General features: G+C 34.9%; 1 protein-coding gene across 1 annotated transcript in view; it reads left to right on the top strand.

Moving 5' to 3' along the window:
- LOC145688428 (TATA box-binding protein-associated factor RNA polymerase I subunit B-like) overlaps positions 1 to 16,324 on the top strand; it is a 321,407-nt gene extending 305,083 nt beyond the window's left edge. Inside the window, exon 9 of the mRNA XM_081762649.1 lies at positions 15,322 to 16,324. Within this exon, the coding sequence (XP_081618775.1) occupies positions 15,322 to 15,338 (17 nt within the window). The 3' untranslated portion in view covers positions 15,339 to 16,324. The remainder of the gene's footprint in view (positions 1 to 15,321) is intronic.
- The last annotated feature ends 380 nt before the right edge of the window (positions 16,325 to 16,704 follow it).

Here is a 16,704-nt window from a genome sequence, read left to right as displayed (position 1 = left end):
CAACCCAGAGGAAGGGTCTCTGTTTCACAACACCCTTATATCCTTTGCTTGCATTCCACTCTCACGCAACCTGCTTCAGAAACAAAAGTGATTGACAGTTGCCCACTGTTTGGGATGACACATCATTCTACTGTCCCGCTGGAATCTCTAACCAACCACAAGACAAGTTTGGTATTTTTGACCACGGGTACGCACATTGTCTTTTAACAAAAGTCATTGCTGGACTGTAATTAACTCACAAATTAAAGCAACACACCGAAAACGTAGTAAGTAACGATAAGTATAGAGTGCAGAGAACTATAACATCTTATTAAGGTTGTGCCTCGAATTGGATGGCGCAAGATAATGCAGGTACAGCAACATTCATAAATACATGATTCACGCAAAAAAATTCTAATTGCATATTACCTTCTTTATTAATTTACGTAAGAAAATACTGAAACCTCTCTAAGGCGGACACACCTCTATAGCGGACAATTTTTGATTCCCCACGGCTGTCCGCTTTAGAGAGGTTTCACTGTACTAGCAGAAGTGTCCGAGTTACCTGAGGAAGAATAAAGTTGAATGAATAAAATCCCAGAAATTTCAGTGTTATACGAAATAACTTCTTTCCTTCTTTAAAAACGGGAAAGCTAGAATACGTGTTTGCTCATTCTTATTGAGGAGCTTATAATCAATAATTCACGTCTCTGACTTAAGTGAATCCTCACATTCAACATTATGTGCTTATAAGATCTGAAGTTAGAGCAGTATAGGAATTACTGTTTCTTACTTCATGAGAAAAGTGTTTGCATCCTGGATTTTACACGGCCAACTCAGGCCTCCAACCATAACTTAAAACAGGGGAGGGCAAAATAATTTTGGGCGGCTAACTCCAGATGAAATCTTTCAGTATTGCTTCACGTCGCACTATTTTACCCTGTAAGCTAAAGAAAACAGTGATGTTGAGAATGAATGAAATGATGGAATAAAGTAAGTGGGAGAAAACTAGAGAACCATGAGAAAGTCCACATATACGGTGTTTCTGTGCGACAAAGCCCACTTGGCACCAGCTGGGGATCGAATCAGTCTTCACACACCAAGGGTGAAAGCTGTGCCACTGAGTCACTGCAGCCCCGGGGCTAAGTCGAGTCCACTTTACGTTCATAGTTTCGTAGTACATAAATGTTACGATCATGAAGCCTTCGAAATGCTTTAAACAATTAGCTCGATTTGATTGTGAACTTATATTAATAGTTTCTGTAAATTTATAACTGTTAACAAAATGAATCCGTAATTTTATTAGGTGAATATAAAATATACTCCCATCACCAAACAAAACTACCTGGAATTGTCATAAAAAGAAAAAAAAGAATAGCGTTGCAACCAGAAGAGTAAAGTGAGAAGTATATTTATTTCACAGTGAACTGCTTTGATGCCAAGTGGTCTAACTCAAAATTTAAATTTTCCAAGAGTGAAAGTTGAAGTTCAATGTTTCATGAACAATCCATTTTTTTTTTATGTTGGGAACCAAAACCATAACTACTGTATATAGTTTATTGTTTTATTTAGTGTTTACAAAACTCCCTTTTAAAAATTCCTATCTATAGAAGTGGAAGGTACCTGTACTAGTTCTTGGCATCCAAGCAGTCCATTTATTGTAATATACTATGTAAAATAGTTTCGTATCATAATATGTGATGTACAATAAATGTTACATTATATATTATCCGTAACACGTGATTGGGGAAGCGAATAATCCAGAAGTTATGTAGCCCTATTGCGTTCAGGGAAATAAAAACACAATAGTTATAACTATGCTAAATTACTATAGACTGCCAATTGGTCATTCAGAGAATTTATAATGTTCACTTTATTGCAATAGTTTTATACAAACTAGATATAGGCTACGGGTAATAGTTTTATACAAACTAGATAATCAAATATTATTATTAATGTTATTGTATTTCAAGTGAAATCAAATATCACGACATTAATTATTAGTTTTAATTAACTGAATTAAGCTGGAAATTAAATCTTGATTCACTATTAAGTATTAAGTTTAACTATTAAGTATTAAGAAAAGATTAACTATTAAGTTTATGCGTTCTGTACCTTTCTAAAGTAATAAATGCTGGAATTGGTTTTCTATAATAATTCGAGAAATTCGAGTCTAGTCGAGATTTTTATGAGCAGTCTCGAGTCGAGAAATACGTTTGTCTCGACTCATCTTGAATTTTACAAAGTGTGTCTCGAGTCGAGATTCTAGACGTCTCGACGCGTGCGCATCCCTACTCAATGCATAACATGTGACGTTAAATTGAAAAGAAGAGCATGAAGGAGAACAGACAATCCGTTAAATTTCTCCTGTCACTGTAAATTATAGCTAATCGTATAATGTAGGGATGTAAAATACCTGAATTATTTCAGCGGGTAAATACCCCGGGTATTTATCCAAAATGGGTATTTTATGTTTCAATTACCAATAAATGAATTTTATCGTTGTCAATGAAAAATATAATGGTCATTTGTATCACCTGCAACAGGAGCACTAAATAACCACTAAATTAATCATTTTTTCTAGCAATTAAAGAATGAATTTGATATTTATTAAGTAACACAGTACGGATTTCCTAGCTACTTCCCATTATTTTTCTTTCTACTTACACTAAATTTCCTTCTATTATCCTTAGCTGAAAACAATTGTCCATTCTACCCCGTAAATTCTTACCTTAGTGTGCCCCTGTGTCGTCCAATCAGTTGCACAGTATAGAGTTCGATAGTGGACCAAACCAACATGAAAATATAAAATTTATGACAGAATATGACGATGACCAAAGAAAGTGAAGTCAGTTGTCACCAAACTAAACATACACTAATATTAAGTATTCTGTCTGCCAGCAGCTCCTGGTATTAATAACACGAAATTTAAGTTCTTCCTTAGGTTCGCGTTAGATGAAATTACTTTCTCCATTTTTCTCGATCTGGCACATCATCTTTTATTTTCAATACCTTCTCCAGTTTTTCAAATCACCGATGAGCACACTAACTAAACTATTTAAGTAACAGTGGGATCTCTATAACTAAAATGAACAACAACTTTTTCTTTAGGTTTATCAAATTCATTAATTGCAGAAAATGAATTATTAATAATTACTTTCCTATTCTAAGGATTTAAAGTTTACATTACCTTAAAGAATGTGAATAGTACTGATGAAAAACAACTTTTTAAATAATTTTAAAAAAACTGAACTGATACTTCAAATACAGCTGGTTACTTTCTTCACGCAAAGTAATGTTATTTTTGGTATTTTATCTATTAGGCAATGAGATATACTGAATTGTCAATTATGCAAAAAAAATTGACCAAAAATTTTCTTATATTTTACTCCTGGTTTATTGAATTAACAAATTAAATATTATTAAGAAACTATATTGTAACATCTAAGTTGTTGATATAGTTATATCAAAATAAAGAAACTCGACTTTAGTAAGTAATAACCTAGAAAATATTTAGAAACTAAACAAATTACACATTTACTAATTTGCCATTCTGTAGAAGTAATTAAATGATTACGAAAGTTGCAGAATAATCAAAGTAACTGAATTTAATAAATTGTTTGATCAAATTATTTAGTAAATATGCCGTTGAAAGAAAATGATCCATAAAATAAGAAATAACACTTCGTAAACAATTAAGTAACTAATTCCTGATTTTTAGAAGTATTCACTAAATTAAGTTTAACACTAATAATAATGCTTTGTGAAAGTATTTATTGGAATAGCATATTTAAAATATTAATGTGATAAAAAAAAAACGTTAAGTTGTATAGTAACTAAGTGAAGGTAATATTTATACCTTAAATCATTCAATATAGAACAGCAATTAACCCCTACCACATTTGGATCATTATAAATAAAACGATCACAAATTTTATTGTTCTACTCAGTATCAACCGTAATATCAGAGTCGGAATCATCACACATTTCTTCAGTATAAGCATCACTACCACTCGTTTCTTCATTTTCTTCTATGTCACTCATTTCTTCTGTATCCTTTTCCAATGTCTCTGGTATTTTGTTGTGTTCCATCCAACAGTTGGTGACTTCTTCCTTGTAGACCCTGGTTCTGAGTGTTGCATCCGTGAAATTTCAGGCAATTTCTTATTTAAAAACTTCCAGTTATATGAAGGATATTTTAGTTTCCCTGCCCTCTCCAATGATAAACAATTTATTGTTTTACTATGGTCCAAGTACATGTAGAGAGAGTTCTTTCTGTGGCAGCAGATGTAACCGGAGCATTTAGGATTTGAATGGCAATATCAGCTAATTCAGTGATGCCTCAAAACCCTGTCCACCAAAGTAGTAAGCTCATTTGTTCCATTCCGTCCCACAAAAATTTCCTTGCCCATACTTCTTCCTTGTCGCTGTAGTCAGTCAAATGTGCTCTCAGTGAAACACAATTCAATCCCATTTGTTTTCCAACTTCACAAATTAAGTTTACTTCATCAAGCAATTATTCAACTGTCAATTTGCAGCCTTGAAAAGTGGGATTGAGGAGATCTGCAGCCAGATGAATTGGATCTAATCCGAATTCACTTCATTCTTTAATTTTTTCCATTATATTTTTCTATTGATTGCTCGTCTGTTTTTGAAAGGATTGACGATGGTAACTGTTCTGTCAGAATTTGATGAATTCTCTGGAATTTTGAGTGCACAATGTCTATATGAGGCTTACTTTACTCGAAGCAATTAATCAAATCCACTATAGGTTTCAAAATGGCTGCAAGTTTTTCAATACAAACCCAGAATACATCATCAAGAAGTCTTTATTTGATTTCTGAAGGTAATGACAATTCCTCACTCTCAGCGAGCGTCTGAAGCCTAGTTTTATTGACAGACAAACATTGGAGGCAGTGTAAATGGTTTCCCCATCTTGTTTTCCCAAGCAACTTTAACGAAATTGTAACCCTTTTTTCCCTTGAGATTTGTGTAAATAGTGATTGCAAGTGATGTCTATGTTTGTATTAACAACATCAGTTACACTTCCCAGTAATGTCTTTACCGATGGACATCCGAGGATGTCAGAACAAAGCAAATGGAAATCAGCAAGACAACCCAAAGATGCTATATTAGAATACTTCTGTTTTACTAATATAAAAGCTGCTCTCATATTATACGCATTGTCTCCTATGATTACTAAAATTTTTTCAGGTTTATATTGTTTACAGAACATTCATAATCTCTTTAGACAAGTAATTTGCATCTTTTGACAACGTGAAATCAACAAAAAAAGGTTCAGATTTGAAATGACGAAATAAATCATACATTCATTTCTCAAGTTACTCCAACCATCACACTGTAAATGTAGATTTGGAGAATTCCTCTAACTTCATTTTAACTTCCCCTTACATTTCACTGTATTGAGCATCAAAGTAACTTGTAACCAGGCGATACCTTGATGGGAGAGCATACGAAGGACGAATTTTCTTTAAAAATTCAATCCACAAAGGGTGACCAAGAAGTGACAGGGGACACCCACTAACGAGAACGCGTCGGCATGGCTTTCTTTCAACACTTCCTGTAAGACTTCGTTAACCTTATATACGTCGGTATTTGTTTTAAGAAACGTCAATATTAAGATTCTATCAAAAATCCTAAATAGTAACGTTGAACCTAAGAAGCCATAAAAAGTTAAGGAAAGCCTGTACATTTGATGGAAATTGATGGAATGTTTTTTACTTCAGCATATTTTCATATCTTAAGTGCGACTACATCAAATATATCGAACTCATTTTCTCCTTTCATGATAAAACTACTCTAAAATGTACTTTTAAGTTCGAAACTAGTAGACATAGGGCACACTTTTTTCATGATTAACTTGAAGTCCATAATGTTCGGTTCGGAAAGGTTTTGATAATTTTGGTTGTCTTTATTCAACTAGTTATAGCCTCTGATATGTAATGCTTTAGATACATGATCCAGCTTTCGTTTATCTTTTATTTAAGTGTCGGGTGTCTTGAGTTGTTTTGTGTGAAATATTTCTGAGAGTTTTAAAATTTCAAAATTGCATGTTCCAGGAAAAAACTTTTGGATTGAAGGACTCTCAAAACATCTGTTCTCGAATGAAAATACACAATAACTTCATAGGATTCATGAAAGTTGATGGCGTATTGCAGACTACATTTAAAACTGGGGCTGCCTCCCAAAGATTCAACAAAGAGGGTTTATGTATGATTTCTAGTTTGGACAACCTAAGGCTTGAAGTCATACTACGATTTATTAATTTTTTTTTAAGTCTTGGTGTAAAACTAATCCAAGTTTAAAAGCCGTTCACACCTTGGTGAAGAAAGGGCATAGACCAGCGTTGCCAACATGTACGATAATTATTGGATCATACGATAATTTTGCATCATGTACGATGTACGATAGTCTATGCACGATAATACTAAAATGTACAATAATTTAGGAAACCCTAGCAACGTGTATTTTTCTTATTTAGATATATGAAAAATTATTGGAAGAATGTTTCTTGTCTCCGAGGTTACTTGTTTTCTTTTCCTCCGAATCAAGAAGGAAAGGACAATTTTATAATGCATGATTCCAAGTGTAAAGAGAAAGTTCTTAAAGGAGGCTGATGTAAACTCCTTGCTTGATGGGCTCCAAGCCCCAATCGAGTGAAGATTGCCTCTTATGAAAACAAGAATAGCTTTAACATGTGGGAAAGGTCGAGACCTCTCATATTCCCTTTTATCGTCGGTGGTTAATGGCATGTCATTTCCATGGAGGAAAAAAAGAGACTTTTCAATGTATAACACTCAACCTTTTGCCTATTCCTGTTTCTACGAGAACTAACACGGGTTCGTGGCCAGAAAAGACAGAAGGCAATAAAAACACAAAAGTGAAAATTGGTTATTTCTGCAACTCCAGCATCTTCTTGAAATAAAAGATGAGCGGTTACTAAGACTTCGGTAGAAATACGCTTTGTAGATCACTGCTATTGTACTGATTAAAAAAAAAAAAAAAAAAAAAAAAAAAACTAAACGTGTATAGAAAAATACATTTGTATTTCTTATTTAATTTGTTAGTTGCCTTCTTGGTTTTAACATAAGAAGACATGTGCTGTGTGCGGTAGTAGTACTTTCTTTCGTGAAATTTGTATTTCGTATGTTTTGCTTTTTAAAAACGTAAGCCATTCGTAGTTTCGGCGCGATTATACGATATAATAAAGAGAACAATAAAAGACTTGTTTCGGGCATCCAATGGACAAAAGTTGTCATAAAATTTGAACTGTGCTGGGAATAGCCAAGACGAAATACCAGTGAAGAGGAAAAATCTCGGTACTCCCGAAAATGAAATGAAATCTTTAAGTTTTACGTCCCACGGTTATGCCGGTTAGGCTAAAGGAGACGGTGATGATGAGAGATGAGTGAAATGGTGGAATGAAGAAAGTGGGAGGAAACGGGAGAACCCCGAGAAAACCCACGATCGGTACTCCCGAGAAAATTAAGCAAAGAAGAGGCGAGTCAACAGTGAAACCTGAGCACAGATAACAAAATTACAGGCAAGAATGGGAGTCCCACAGTGATTTTAAAGGGTGGCTTGCCCCTGTTAGTGGCAATTCTAAAAAAGCGAGGTGCATCGTGTGTAATACAGAATTTACAGCGGAACTAACCGTGATAAAATATCACGCGAAAGGGAAAAAGCACATTAATAATAAACGAGGTGTATCATCTGTTCAAAAGAAAAATATACTTTCATTTATTCAGCCCGCGGATACACAGCAAACACAAATCAATGAAGCGGGTGCGGTTTTATAGCGGAACACAATCTTTCGCTTCGAACGGCCGATCATTTAAATGTAATGGTACGGAAGAGTTTCCCTGATTCTAAAATCGCTGCTGGAGTGTCTTTAGGACGCACTAAAGCGACAAACATAGTAAAGCATGTTATTGGGAAAGTGCACTCGGAGGAATAAGCACAATATTTGAAAACTCGTAAGTTTAGCATAATTGTAGACGAGTCTACTGATATAGGCACTATGAAGATTATGTGCATTTGTGTGAGATTTTTAGTGAAAACGAGGGGATTATTCAAACTCGATTTTGGCGTCTTGTTAAGGTTTTTTCGGGACAGAACCCAGAAGCTGCTAATGAAGGTGCCACTGCTGACAGATTATTCACTGGAATAATCAAATCATTTGAAGATGCCAGTGCCCCTCTCAGTAACATAATTGGGTTTGCAAGTGACGGGTGCAACACAATGATGGGTAAGAATAACTCAGTGGCCCAGAAGTTATGTGATATCCTTCCTGGTGTTACGATACAAAAGTGTGTGTGTGTCATTCCCTTCATTTGTGTGCAAGTGAAGCTTGTAAACAACCTCCGAGTTAACTTTTTGCAAGAAGCATTTATTCCTTCTTTAAACATAGCACTAAGAGGCAAGCACAATTGCAAAAATTTCAGGACTTTTGCAACGTTGATCCTCATTGCATTGTAAGGCCTTCCCAAACCCGTTGGCTGTCATTATTGCAAGTCGTGCGACGAATTATAGAGCAATGGGAGCCTCTAACATTGTATTTTACTAATGCTTTGTTAGTAGATCACGTAGGCGCAACACAAGCCGTACTTAGTGCCTTGAATGATCCTACTATGAAGTTATATTATTTCTTTTTGGAATGGATACTTCCAAAGTTTGTGACACTGAATGAACTGTTTCAAAGTGAACAGACTTTGATTCCTAGTTTATATACAGAAATGAGCCTTGTATATAAATAACTTATGTGTGTGTATTTAGATAAGCATCACGTTGTTCGATCTGATCTCGAGAAGATCGATCCAACGAACAAAAATTACTTTTCACCATAGGGGTCAAAGTAATGCAAATGACCCAAAAATTAAGTTCCAAAGAGACAAGAGAAGCTGTAGATTCATTTAAGACACACTGCAGGGATTGCAGCATTAAATAAGTATGATACAAGAGTGGCATCACTTCTTTCTCTTGCTGCTGTTGTACCTAAAATTCTGCCCCCAACAGGCATCGATCTTTTACAGAAAATTGATGATCAGTGGAGAAAAATGCCCCTCATCAATATCACACACGAAAGCCAACCAAATAAATTTTGGGCAAATTTAAAATCTTTGCAGGGGTGTAGCCAGCAGGTTAATGTAGGGGGGGCCCGTCGTTTTTCAAGGGGGGCCAAGCCAAAAAATAGGTGTAGCAGCTGGTGTTTTGAGGCCTGAAAAAACCCGGAAAATTTTGGTTTCCTTCCCGAAAACTAAAAGCACTGCTTTTTAAGATTATTATTATTATTATTATTATTATTATTATTATTATTATTATTATTATTATTATTATTATTATTATACTTTTTCTCCATGAATTATATTCCAGATGGTTTTTATTATATTTAACTCAGAACTACTGTCCCGGACCAAATGTTATACCTTTGTGCGTAACTAAAATATTTCAGTTTAAGCCTTTGTATAATACACAGAACCTATCTACATAAGATTGATTTTCTTTAAAATTGCACTTAATTTCTTAAAGATTTCCTAACAAAAATATTTATTTATTATTCGTGACTGAACAAACATTTATTTTATTAACAGCTATATCTTACTTCCTGTTTTACACCAAGTAGCATTTTTAAAAAGCGAATGAAATCCAGACTGAAAAATTGAATAAAAACTTTGTTTTTCATCAAATTTTCCATATGATAAAAAATATGTTTTATAAAACACGAGATAGAGCATATAAAAATATAATGTACTGTACTTACAAATTAATTTAGTACCAATGTTTTATGGTAGTATTTATAGTACCTTGTTAAAACGTTTGTCATCAAACTGTCAAATATAAATCGCAGTAAATTGTGTAATTTGCTGTCACAAAAAAAGTATACCATGCTACTTTCCGATCGGTATAAGGAAGAGATACCATCAGCGGCGTAGCGAGCATTACAAGATTGGGGGGGGGGATGAAACTTGACATTGCCAAGTCTTGATTTTAAAAATTGCCAAGTCTTATTAAAAAATGAAAAGTGTTTTGAAAATCTTAGTCTCACTTGTACCAACCCTGTGAAAATCTATTACAGCAACCTTATTTTCATATTCGTCCCATTCCATGCCTCGTCTGAGGTACGAATACGAACAGCCCTTGTTCCACTTTGGATTGCAATTGTTCCATGCACGATGCACAACTGCTAATTTGACAACTTATGGCTAGGTTAGATAATCCGCGTTAGATAATCTTGGACTTAGGTTCACAGTGGAAGCGACGAAATGACTTGACTCCAGTGCCGTGCCGTGGTAAGTCAGCGCCCGGGAAGAGTATACGACGGTGCAGCCGTACATATGGGTGAGATCGACAGACCAGCTGCGAAGCGCCACCATGCTTGGCGCGAAGCGGTAGAAAATTTTCAAAATTAAACCCTGCTTTCTCTTGATTTTGAGCACTTTTAATTATTTTTTTTCCTTGCATTTTATACATGTGTACGCACATGCATTTTTCTCCCGAAGTTTGTGCCCCTTTACATCTGCACCCGGGGTGGTCGCCCCACCCCAAGGCACGGCACTGCTTGACATCCATTGTAGCTTTTCTCCCTACCGAACAACACCCCCAAAAATCTAATGTGATACCATTCCCAAAACACATTCTGTTCAATTCTCTCTACTCGAAAAGCCCTGTAAATAGAGTCTTACTGCAAAACAACTGAAATGATCTATTGTTTTCCTCCGTATTAATATGATCACTTTTTGTTCGAAGGGAAAGGTCTATTCACACACAAAGCAGACACGGTTACACAATATATTCACTCTGGTATCAAAATCTACTTCCCTTTGATATTGTACTATTAGGAAAAAACTCTTGAATTTGTCAAATTTACATACTATACATAGTAAAAAGTTTATACTAACCAGTCACTGTCTTGTTCTTATTTTATTAATAGGCCTATTAATTCTTATTATTAACCTCCACAATCTGCGTGTTGTCTTGTATACGCTCTTGTATCAAATGCTTTTGCGTCCAATGCTTTACCTGCAACCGAAACGCTTTTTCTGTCTGTCTTTGTTTTAATTTTGCACGCCACCTCTATTCAGCTTTTGTCAGTGGTACAATTTCCCGATTTTTCATTAAAGATTCTTCAAAATGTTTAGGAATATCAAATGAACAAAAGTGAAGTGTGATCACTTGCAGAGTCGGATTTAGGTTTAGTGGGGCCCTAAGCTGTTGAAGGTAATGGGGCCCTTTACGTGTCCAGTGAACGTAGGCACCCTGTATACAGAAATGGATAAACTAATGATATTTTAGGAAGCAACCTAGCAAAAGGGGCACCATCACTTACATCATAGTAGCCTACACAACAGTAAGCACTGTTGCTACGTCCTACGTATATGTAAATTTTATTTTATTGATTGATTTTCTTATACATTGGAAATGGATATCCAGTTTTCTTCAGGTTTCCGGGGCCTACAAGCAGTAGCGTAGCGTTAACTTTCGCAATGGGTAGACAGGATATATATATATATATATATATATATATATATATATATATATATATATATATATATATATATATATAGGGAGAGAGAGAGAGAGAGAGAGAGAGAGAGGTTCAGTGCTCCATGATTATGCTCTGAGAATAAGGCAATTGATGATGAATTGGATGATAGTGGTGGAGCGACGAAAGTGGGAGAGAATATCGAGAAAATCTACACATACAGTGTATTCCCGTATAAAACCAACTTGGTGGGATTTGGAATCTAACCAGGGACCCTACGCGTCAGAAGGGACTGCTTTGTCACCGAGCTACCGAGGCTTCTCTTTAAACACTTGTTACAAAATTTTTCCATTTACATTATTACATAATAACAATAGCTTTAAACTTTTCGATTTAACCATTTTCTTGATTTATTTTGGAATTATTTGCAGTTTAAAACCTCATATCAATATTGAGATAGTTTGACGTCTCTTGTAACCTGAAATGTACATGTTTATACTGCACATATATCCAAATATATGAAAATTATCAATTATATAATCTATTATTTGGGGCCGCGGTGGCTCAGTGGTGCATGGGGTCTTTGGTTCGATCCCAGTTCGCGCCAAGTGAATTTTGTGGTGGACAAACACCATATGAGGAGTTTTCTGTGGGTTCTGCCGTTTCCTCCCATTTTTTCATTCCACCATTTCCTCCCACTTTCTCCATTCCAGCATTTCCTTCATTTCTCATCATCACTGTCTACTTTAGACCAGCCGACATAACTGTGGGACGTAAAACTCAAAGATTTCATTTCATTTTTAATATATTATTAGAAAGAGCAGACACATGGTGCAGAATATCGCATCGATATCCAGAACCTAATAAAATTGAGTTTAAGGTATTTACTTCCTGATAAAAACCTCTGAATGAGTAAAATTATAGGAACTCTCTTTTAATAATAATTTCCGAAAGGAACATTTTTAGTGTAACAATTTTTACAAACTCCTAACAAAATTTCGTTAGAAACTTATTCGCGAGGTTGCAGTACTATATATGATGTACAGAAGACCAATTTCGATAAGCACATTCCTTAGCGATTAAATTAAACCAGTATATCGATATAAATTTATTCTGAAAAATCTCGGTATATACACTAAATACCTTAAATTGAATTAATAATTTACTTTTGTGTATAATCTTCCTATTAGCTTTGCACGATTACTGATTCAAAAAGTAAACTCATAAATTGGTTACTTTTTAAAGTTAAGCTTTGACATGCCATTTAATAACAACTGGTGCAGTAAATCTATTTCCAATCATTTGATTTGCACATAATAAATAACTAACTCAGGCAGACCCAAATACAATTTACCTAACGATTTTAAAAACAACAACAAAATAGCAGCTGCCCTTGCTTTTGCCTTTCCCAGTGTTGATACACTCTAGTATTGCGTTTAAACAGAAACTGAACCAAGATCGTGAAAGATTTATATGAATTACTGTATCGATAAAACCTTCTTAAGGTAGTTATTAATTTAGATTTTTATTTCTTTCCATTTCTTAATAATTTTCCTTGAAATATGATTGAATATCTAAAAGGAACAATGAAAAGTATATTGGATTTAAAATGGTATCATTTCGCTAAGTATGGCATCACTGCGACTGAGACGTTTTGCCCAATGTCTCTTTGCTAGGCTGTTTCAGCGAGTGAGAAGCCTACAACCACATGCGCGCGCCGCTTTCTCAAGTGTATTTGTTTCAGCCGCGTTGAGACATATTTCTTGTTGTCTCCTGGTTGTCTCTGTGCAGCCTGTTTGACGGAGATAGAACTTTTTTTTCCCCCGAGTTTTGAAAAGTAAAATTATTTAGAAAGTCTCTACTACTATTCTTATTAATCAAGCTATCGCTGGCCTTAGTATTTCTATATTTGTCTTCAACATGAAATTTATAATAGTCCTTATTAATAAGGAAATTCTAAAGCTATGTTCTTTTAATTTGAAAGGGTAGACAGTGTCTCAATGTCTCATAGCACTCTACGCTACTGCCTACAAGACAGTGGGGGCCTAAGCTATAGCTTGTTTAGCTTGTAAGTAAATCCGGCACTGATCACTTGCAACAAGTAAAGAAGTTTTCAACGAATACCGATATATTAATTTATTTCAAAATAGGAAACTACACAAAATTTATGCCAAGTCTATAAAAGAACTGATCATGATTTGGAGCACGAACAAAGCGGCATTCTTCAAATTGCCAACTAGGTATTTTAATTTGCCAACTTGTTAAGAAATTGAGAACTTTTTTGGGGGGGAGCTCCACCCTTACCTCCCTTAACGACGCCCCTGGATACCACACTATTTTTCGATCGGTATGGTAAAATTGTATTTTCCATACTATTTTACCGAAAATTATCAATTATATGTAAACTTTGTTATTTTTAAATGACTGAAGCGAGGTAATCTTACGATGATGTTTTATAAGCTGGTCATTTGGGGGGGCCAAGAACTCATTTGGGGGGGCGGGCCCCGGTGGGCCCCCCGTGGCTACACCCCTGAATCTTTGGCAAACGACGATGGGTGCAATGAATTCTTCGAACTAGCTCAGTTCGCCCTTGATGTTCTAGTGTTGCCTCATTCTAGTGCACCGTGTGAAAGAATATTCTCAAGGGTAAACTTAATAAAAACCAAAACAAGAAATAAGATGCACACAGAAACTCTCAATGCCTTATTGCTTTCATCTCAATTTGTCAGCCAATGGCGGATGCAGTGACTTCAAACCATCAGAGTTCATGCTCAGGTCAATGAACAAAAATTACTTGTATCCATCTTCTGTTAGTAGTGATATATGTGCAGAAAGTAGTGATGGTGATGATGATGATTTTCAAAATTAATTTTCTGTGACATAATGTATATAATGTACGTTGATCAAACTTTGATGTACGTATAGATGTACAGCGGGCCACAGAAATTCTTGATGTACAAAGTCAGTGAGTTACGCAACCCAGCTAACGCCTGCTTCAAGATTAATTACGCCTAGTAGCGTAGCTCGAACAGCAGTGTGAACTTGCCCCAGCTGTTAAAAGGACAAATCGTAAAGTATGTATTTTGTGCAGGAGTGAGGAAAAACGCTGGCTGACGAAATGACAAAAGGGAGTCTTTAGATATTTCTACTCACACTAAACACCACAATACCAGAAAAAAATAAATACGGACACCAGAAGCGCCAATGAAAAGATAACAGTCAGATGCCTACGCATATGTGCGTATCAAATAATATACTTATAGATTATGCGGTATATTAGTAGGTTATTTTTTAAGTACACACAAAGCCTTGCGCCGAGTTTTGAAACTATTAACAATAGTCCTACCTGCAAAACAATTAAAATATGGGTCGACCATTCGGGGGAAGATCCCAGCCTCCAATGAAAATTTTGGGTGTCTAACAGGGCCTGAGCTCTCAGGTTCCGGCACCACTGATTGATACGTAATATTACTTCGAAAGAAGAACTTGTCCGATTTCATTATTCGTTAAATGACTTTTTAAACTGCTAAACATTGGTATACACCAATTTATTTGTAAATATTAAAAATGCAAAATTCGATAACACAAACGAGTTGGAGAACCTATCCGTACTAAGCGTATTTCCCCTTAGGTTGTAAATGTAACTGAAGGTTCTTGATTTGAATAATATTTGTGAAAATTTTCACATTGAAATACAAGGAGAAAAGAGGAAAATACAGTGTCAATAAACAACATTTTAAAAATGTACGAAATGAACGGTTAATATCAAATATAGAACCATTAACAGAATTAACTCTGGAACTCGTTTTCTCAATTCATTTTTCTTCCTTTATTTTCAGGATTACATCATCACTGAATTTCTCCACTGGAAATTATCTTCCATTTAGCAGCATCCAACTGGAGCTAAGCCTTGTAAATGAAACATTTTAAAAAGTTGTAAACGGCAAAGTGGAGACTCGAACTCGGATCACTGGTTTAGAAAACGACAATCCTAACCACTCACCTAAAGCGTTACTTATTTGGTCGCGATTAAATAAAGAACCTTTTCTTATCGATCAAAACAGTAGTTTGTTAATAGTCAAATTCAAAACACAGGAATATGTAATTGAGAACTGGGAGGGTATTATATCACTGTATTCACTAAATTATTAACATTTCAGATTTTTTAAAAAACAAAATACAAAACACCTTTATTTTGAATGAAATACGGCGCAAATATTATACTCGTAAACAAACTAAATATGAATCAATTACTGCGTAGTAATCGTGGTTCAGTGGTCAAGGAGCCTGATCAATAATCTGAAGGTAATAAACTGTTATCCACGAACGACCAGTACATTTTTTTTTACTTTAGAATTTTCGGTGGTGATTGATCAGGGATGACACATGTTCCATTATCTTCAGATATTTGAATACTCGGATATTCCAATACTTGAACTATCAAATCTTTAGGAATAAGAAAAGCATTAATAAAAATATACTACTACTAATAATAAATATATCATTGAAGATTATTATCGCATTTGGAGCTTATTATCACTCAGTACATAATATTACAACCAGAAACGTGATATTTGGCAAGAATATTTCGGTTTTGTTTAGTGTTGCCCACGAGAAGAGGAATTTCTCATCTCGTTTCTAAAACCAAACAAAGAGAATTGAGACGAGAATTAACATTCGAGACGAGACAAGGCTAACTCAAATTATCGGAGACGAGACGAAAAGTATCTAAACATTTCTCGTTTTATCTCGGTTCTCGAAATAGTATATGTCCATTCTTTAAGTAAAAATTACTTTTTAGACTGAATCTTATACGCTATTTTCTTACTTTGTACTTCGAGCTAATTGAATATATTATGGTCTGTGTATGTATTTTTGTAGCAAAGATTTTATAGTTACTTCTGCATATCCTAAAAATAAGTTTATTATATGCCTTACTCTTCAGTGATATTCAGTTATTTTTATTGCAGTTATTTTCCTTAAAACGTACAGTAGAATACTTTCTACATGAAACTATAGTGGAACGCTTTCGTTTAAAATTTTCGTAGTTGTAGAAGTGTGTCCTGGAGGTCCGGACAAACTCCCGAAATCCCGACTTATCTATAAGTTTTGTCTAATTTTAGGGCAACTTTAAATATGTTAATACAATTATTATTATTATTATTACTGAAGATTTAAGACCTCAATATTACGTCCTATTGCAATGTAAATAAGCATACTGA

This window comes from Thermobia domestica, chromosome 6, assembly GCF_964235325.1.
Source record: "Thermobia domestica chromosome 6, izTheDome1.hap1.1, whole genome shotgun sequence".
Classification (NCBI taxonomy): Eukaryota; Metazoa; Arthropoda; class Insecta; order Zygentoma; family Lepismatidae; genus Thermobia; species Thermobia domestica.
Note: the sequence above shows the minus strand (reverse complement) of the source record. Positions and strands in the feature narration are given on the sequence as shown.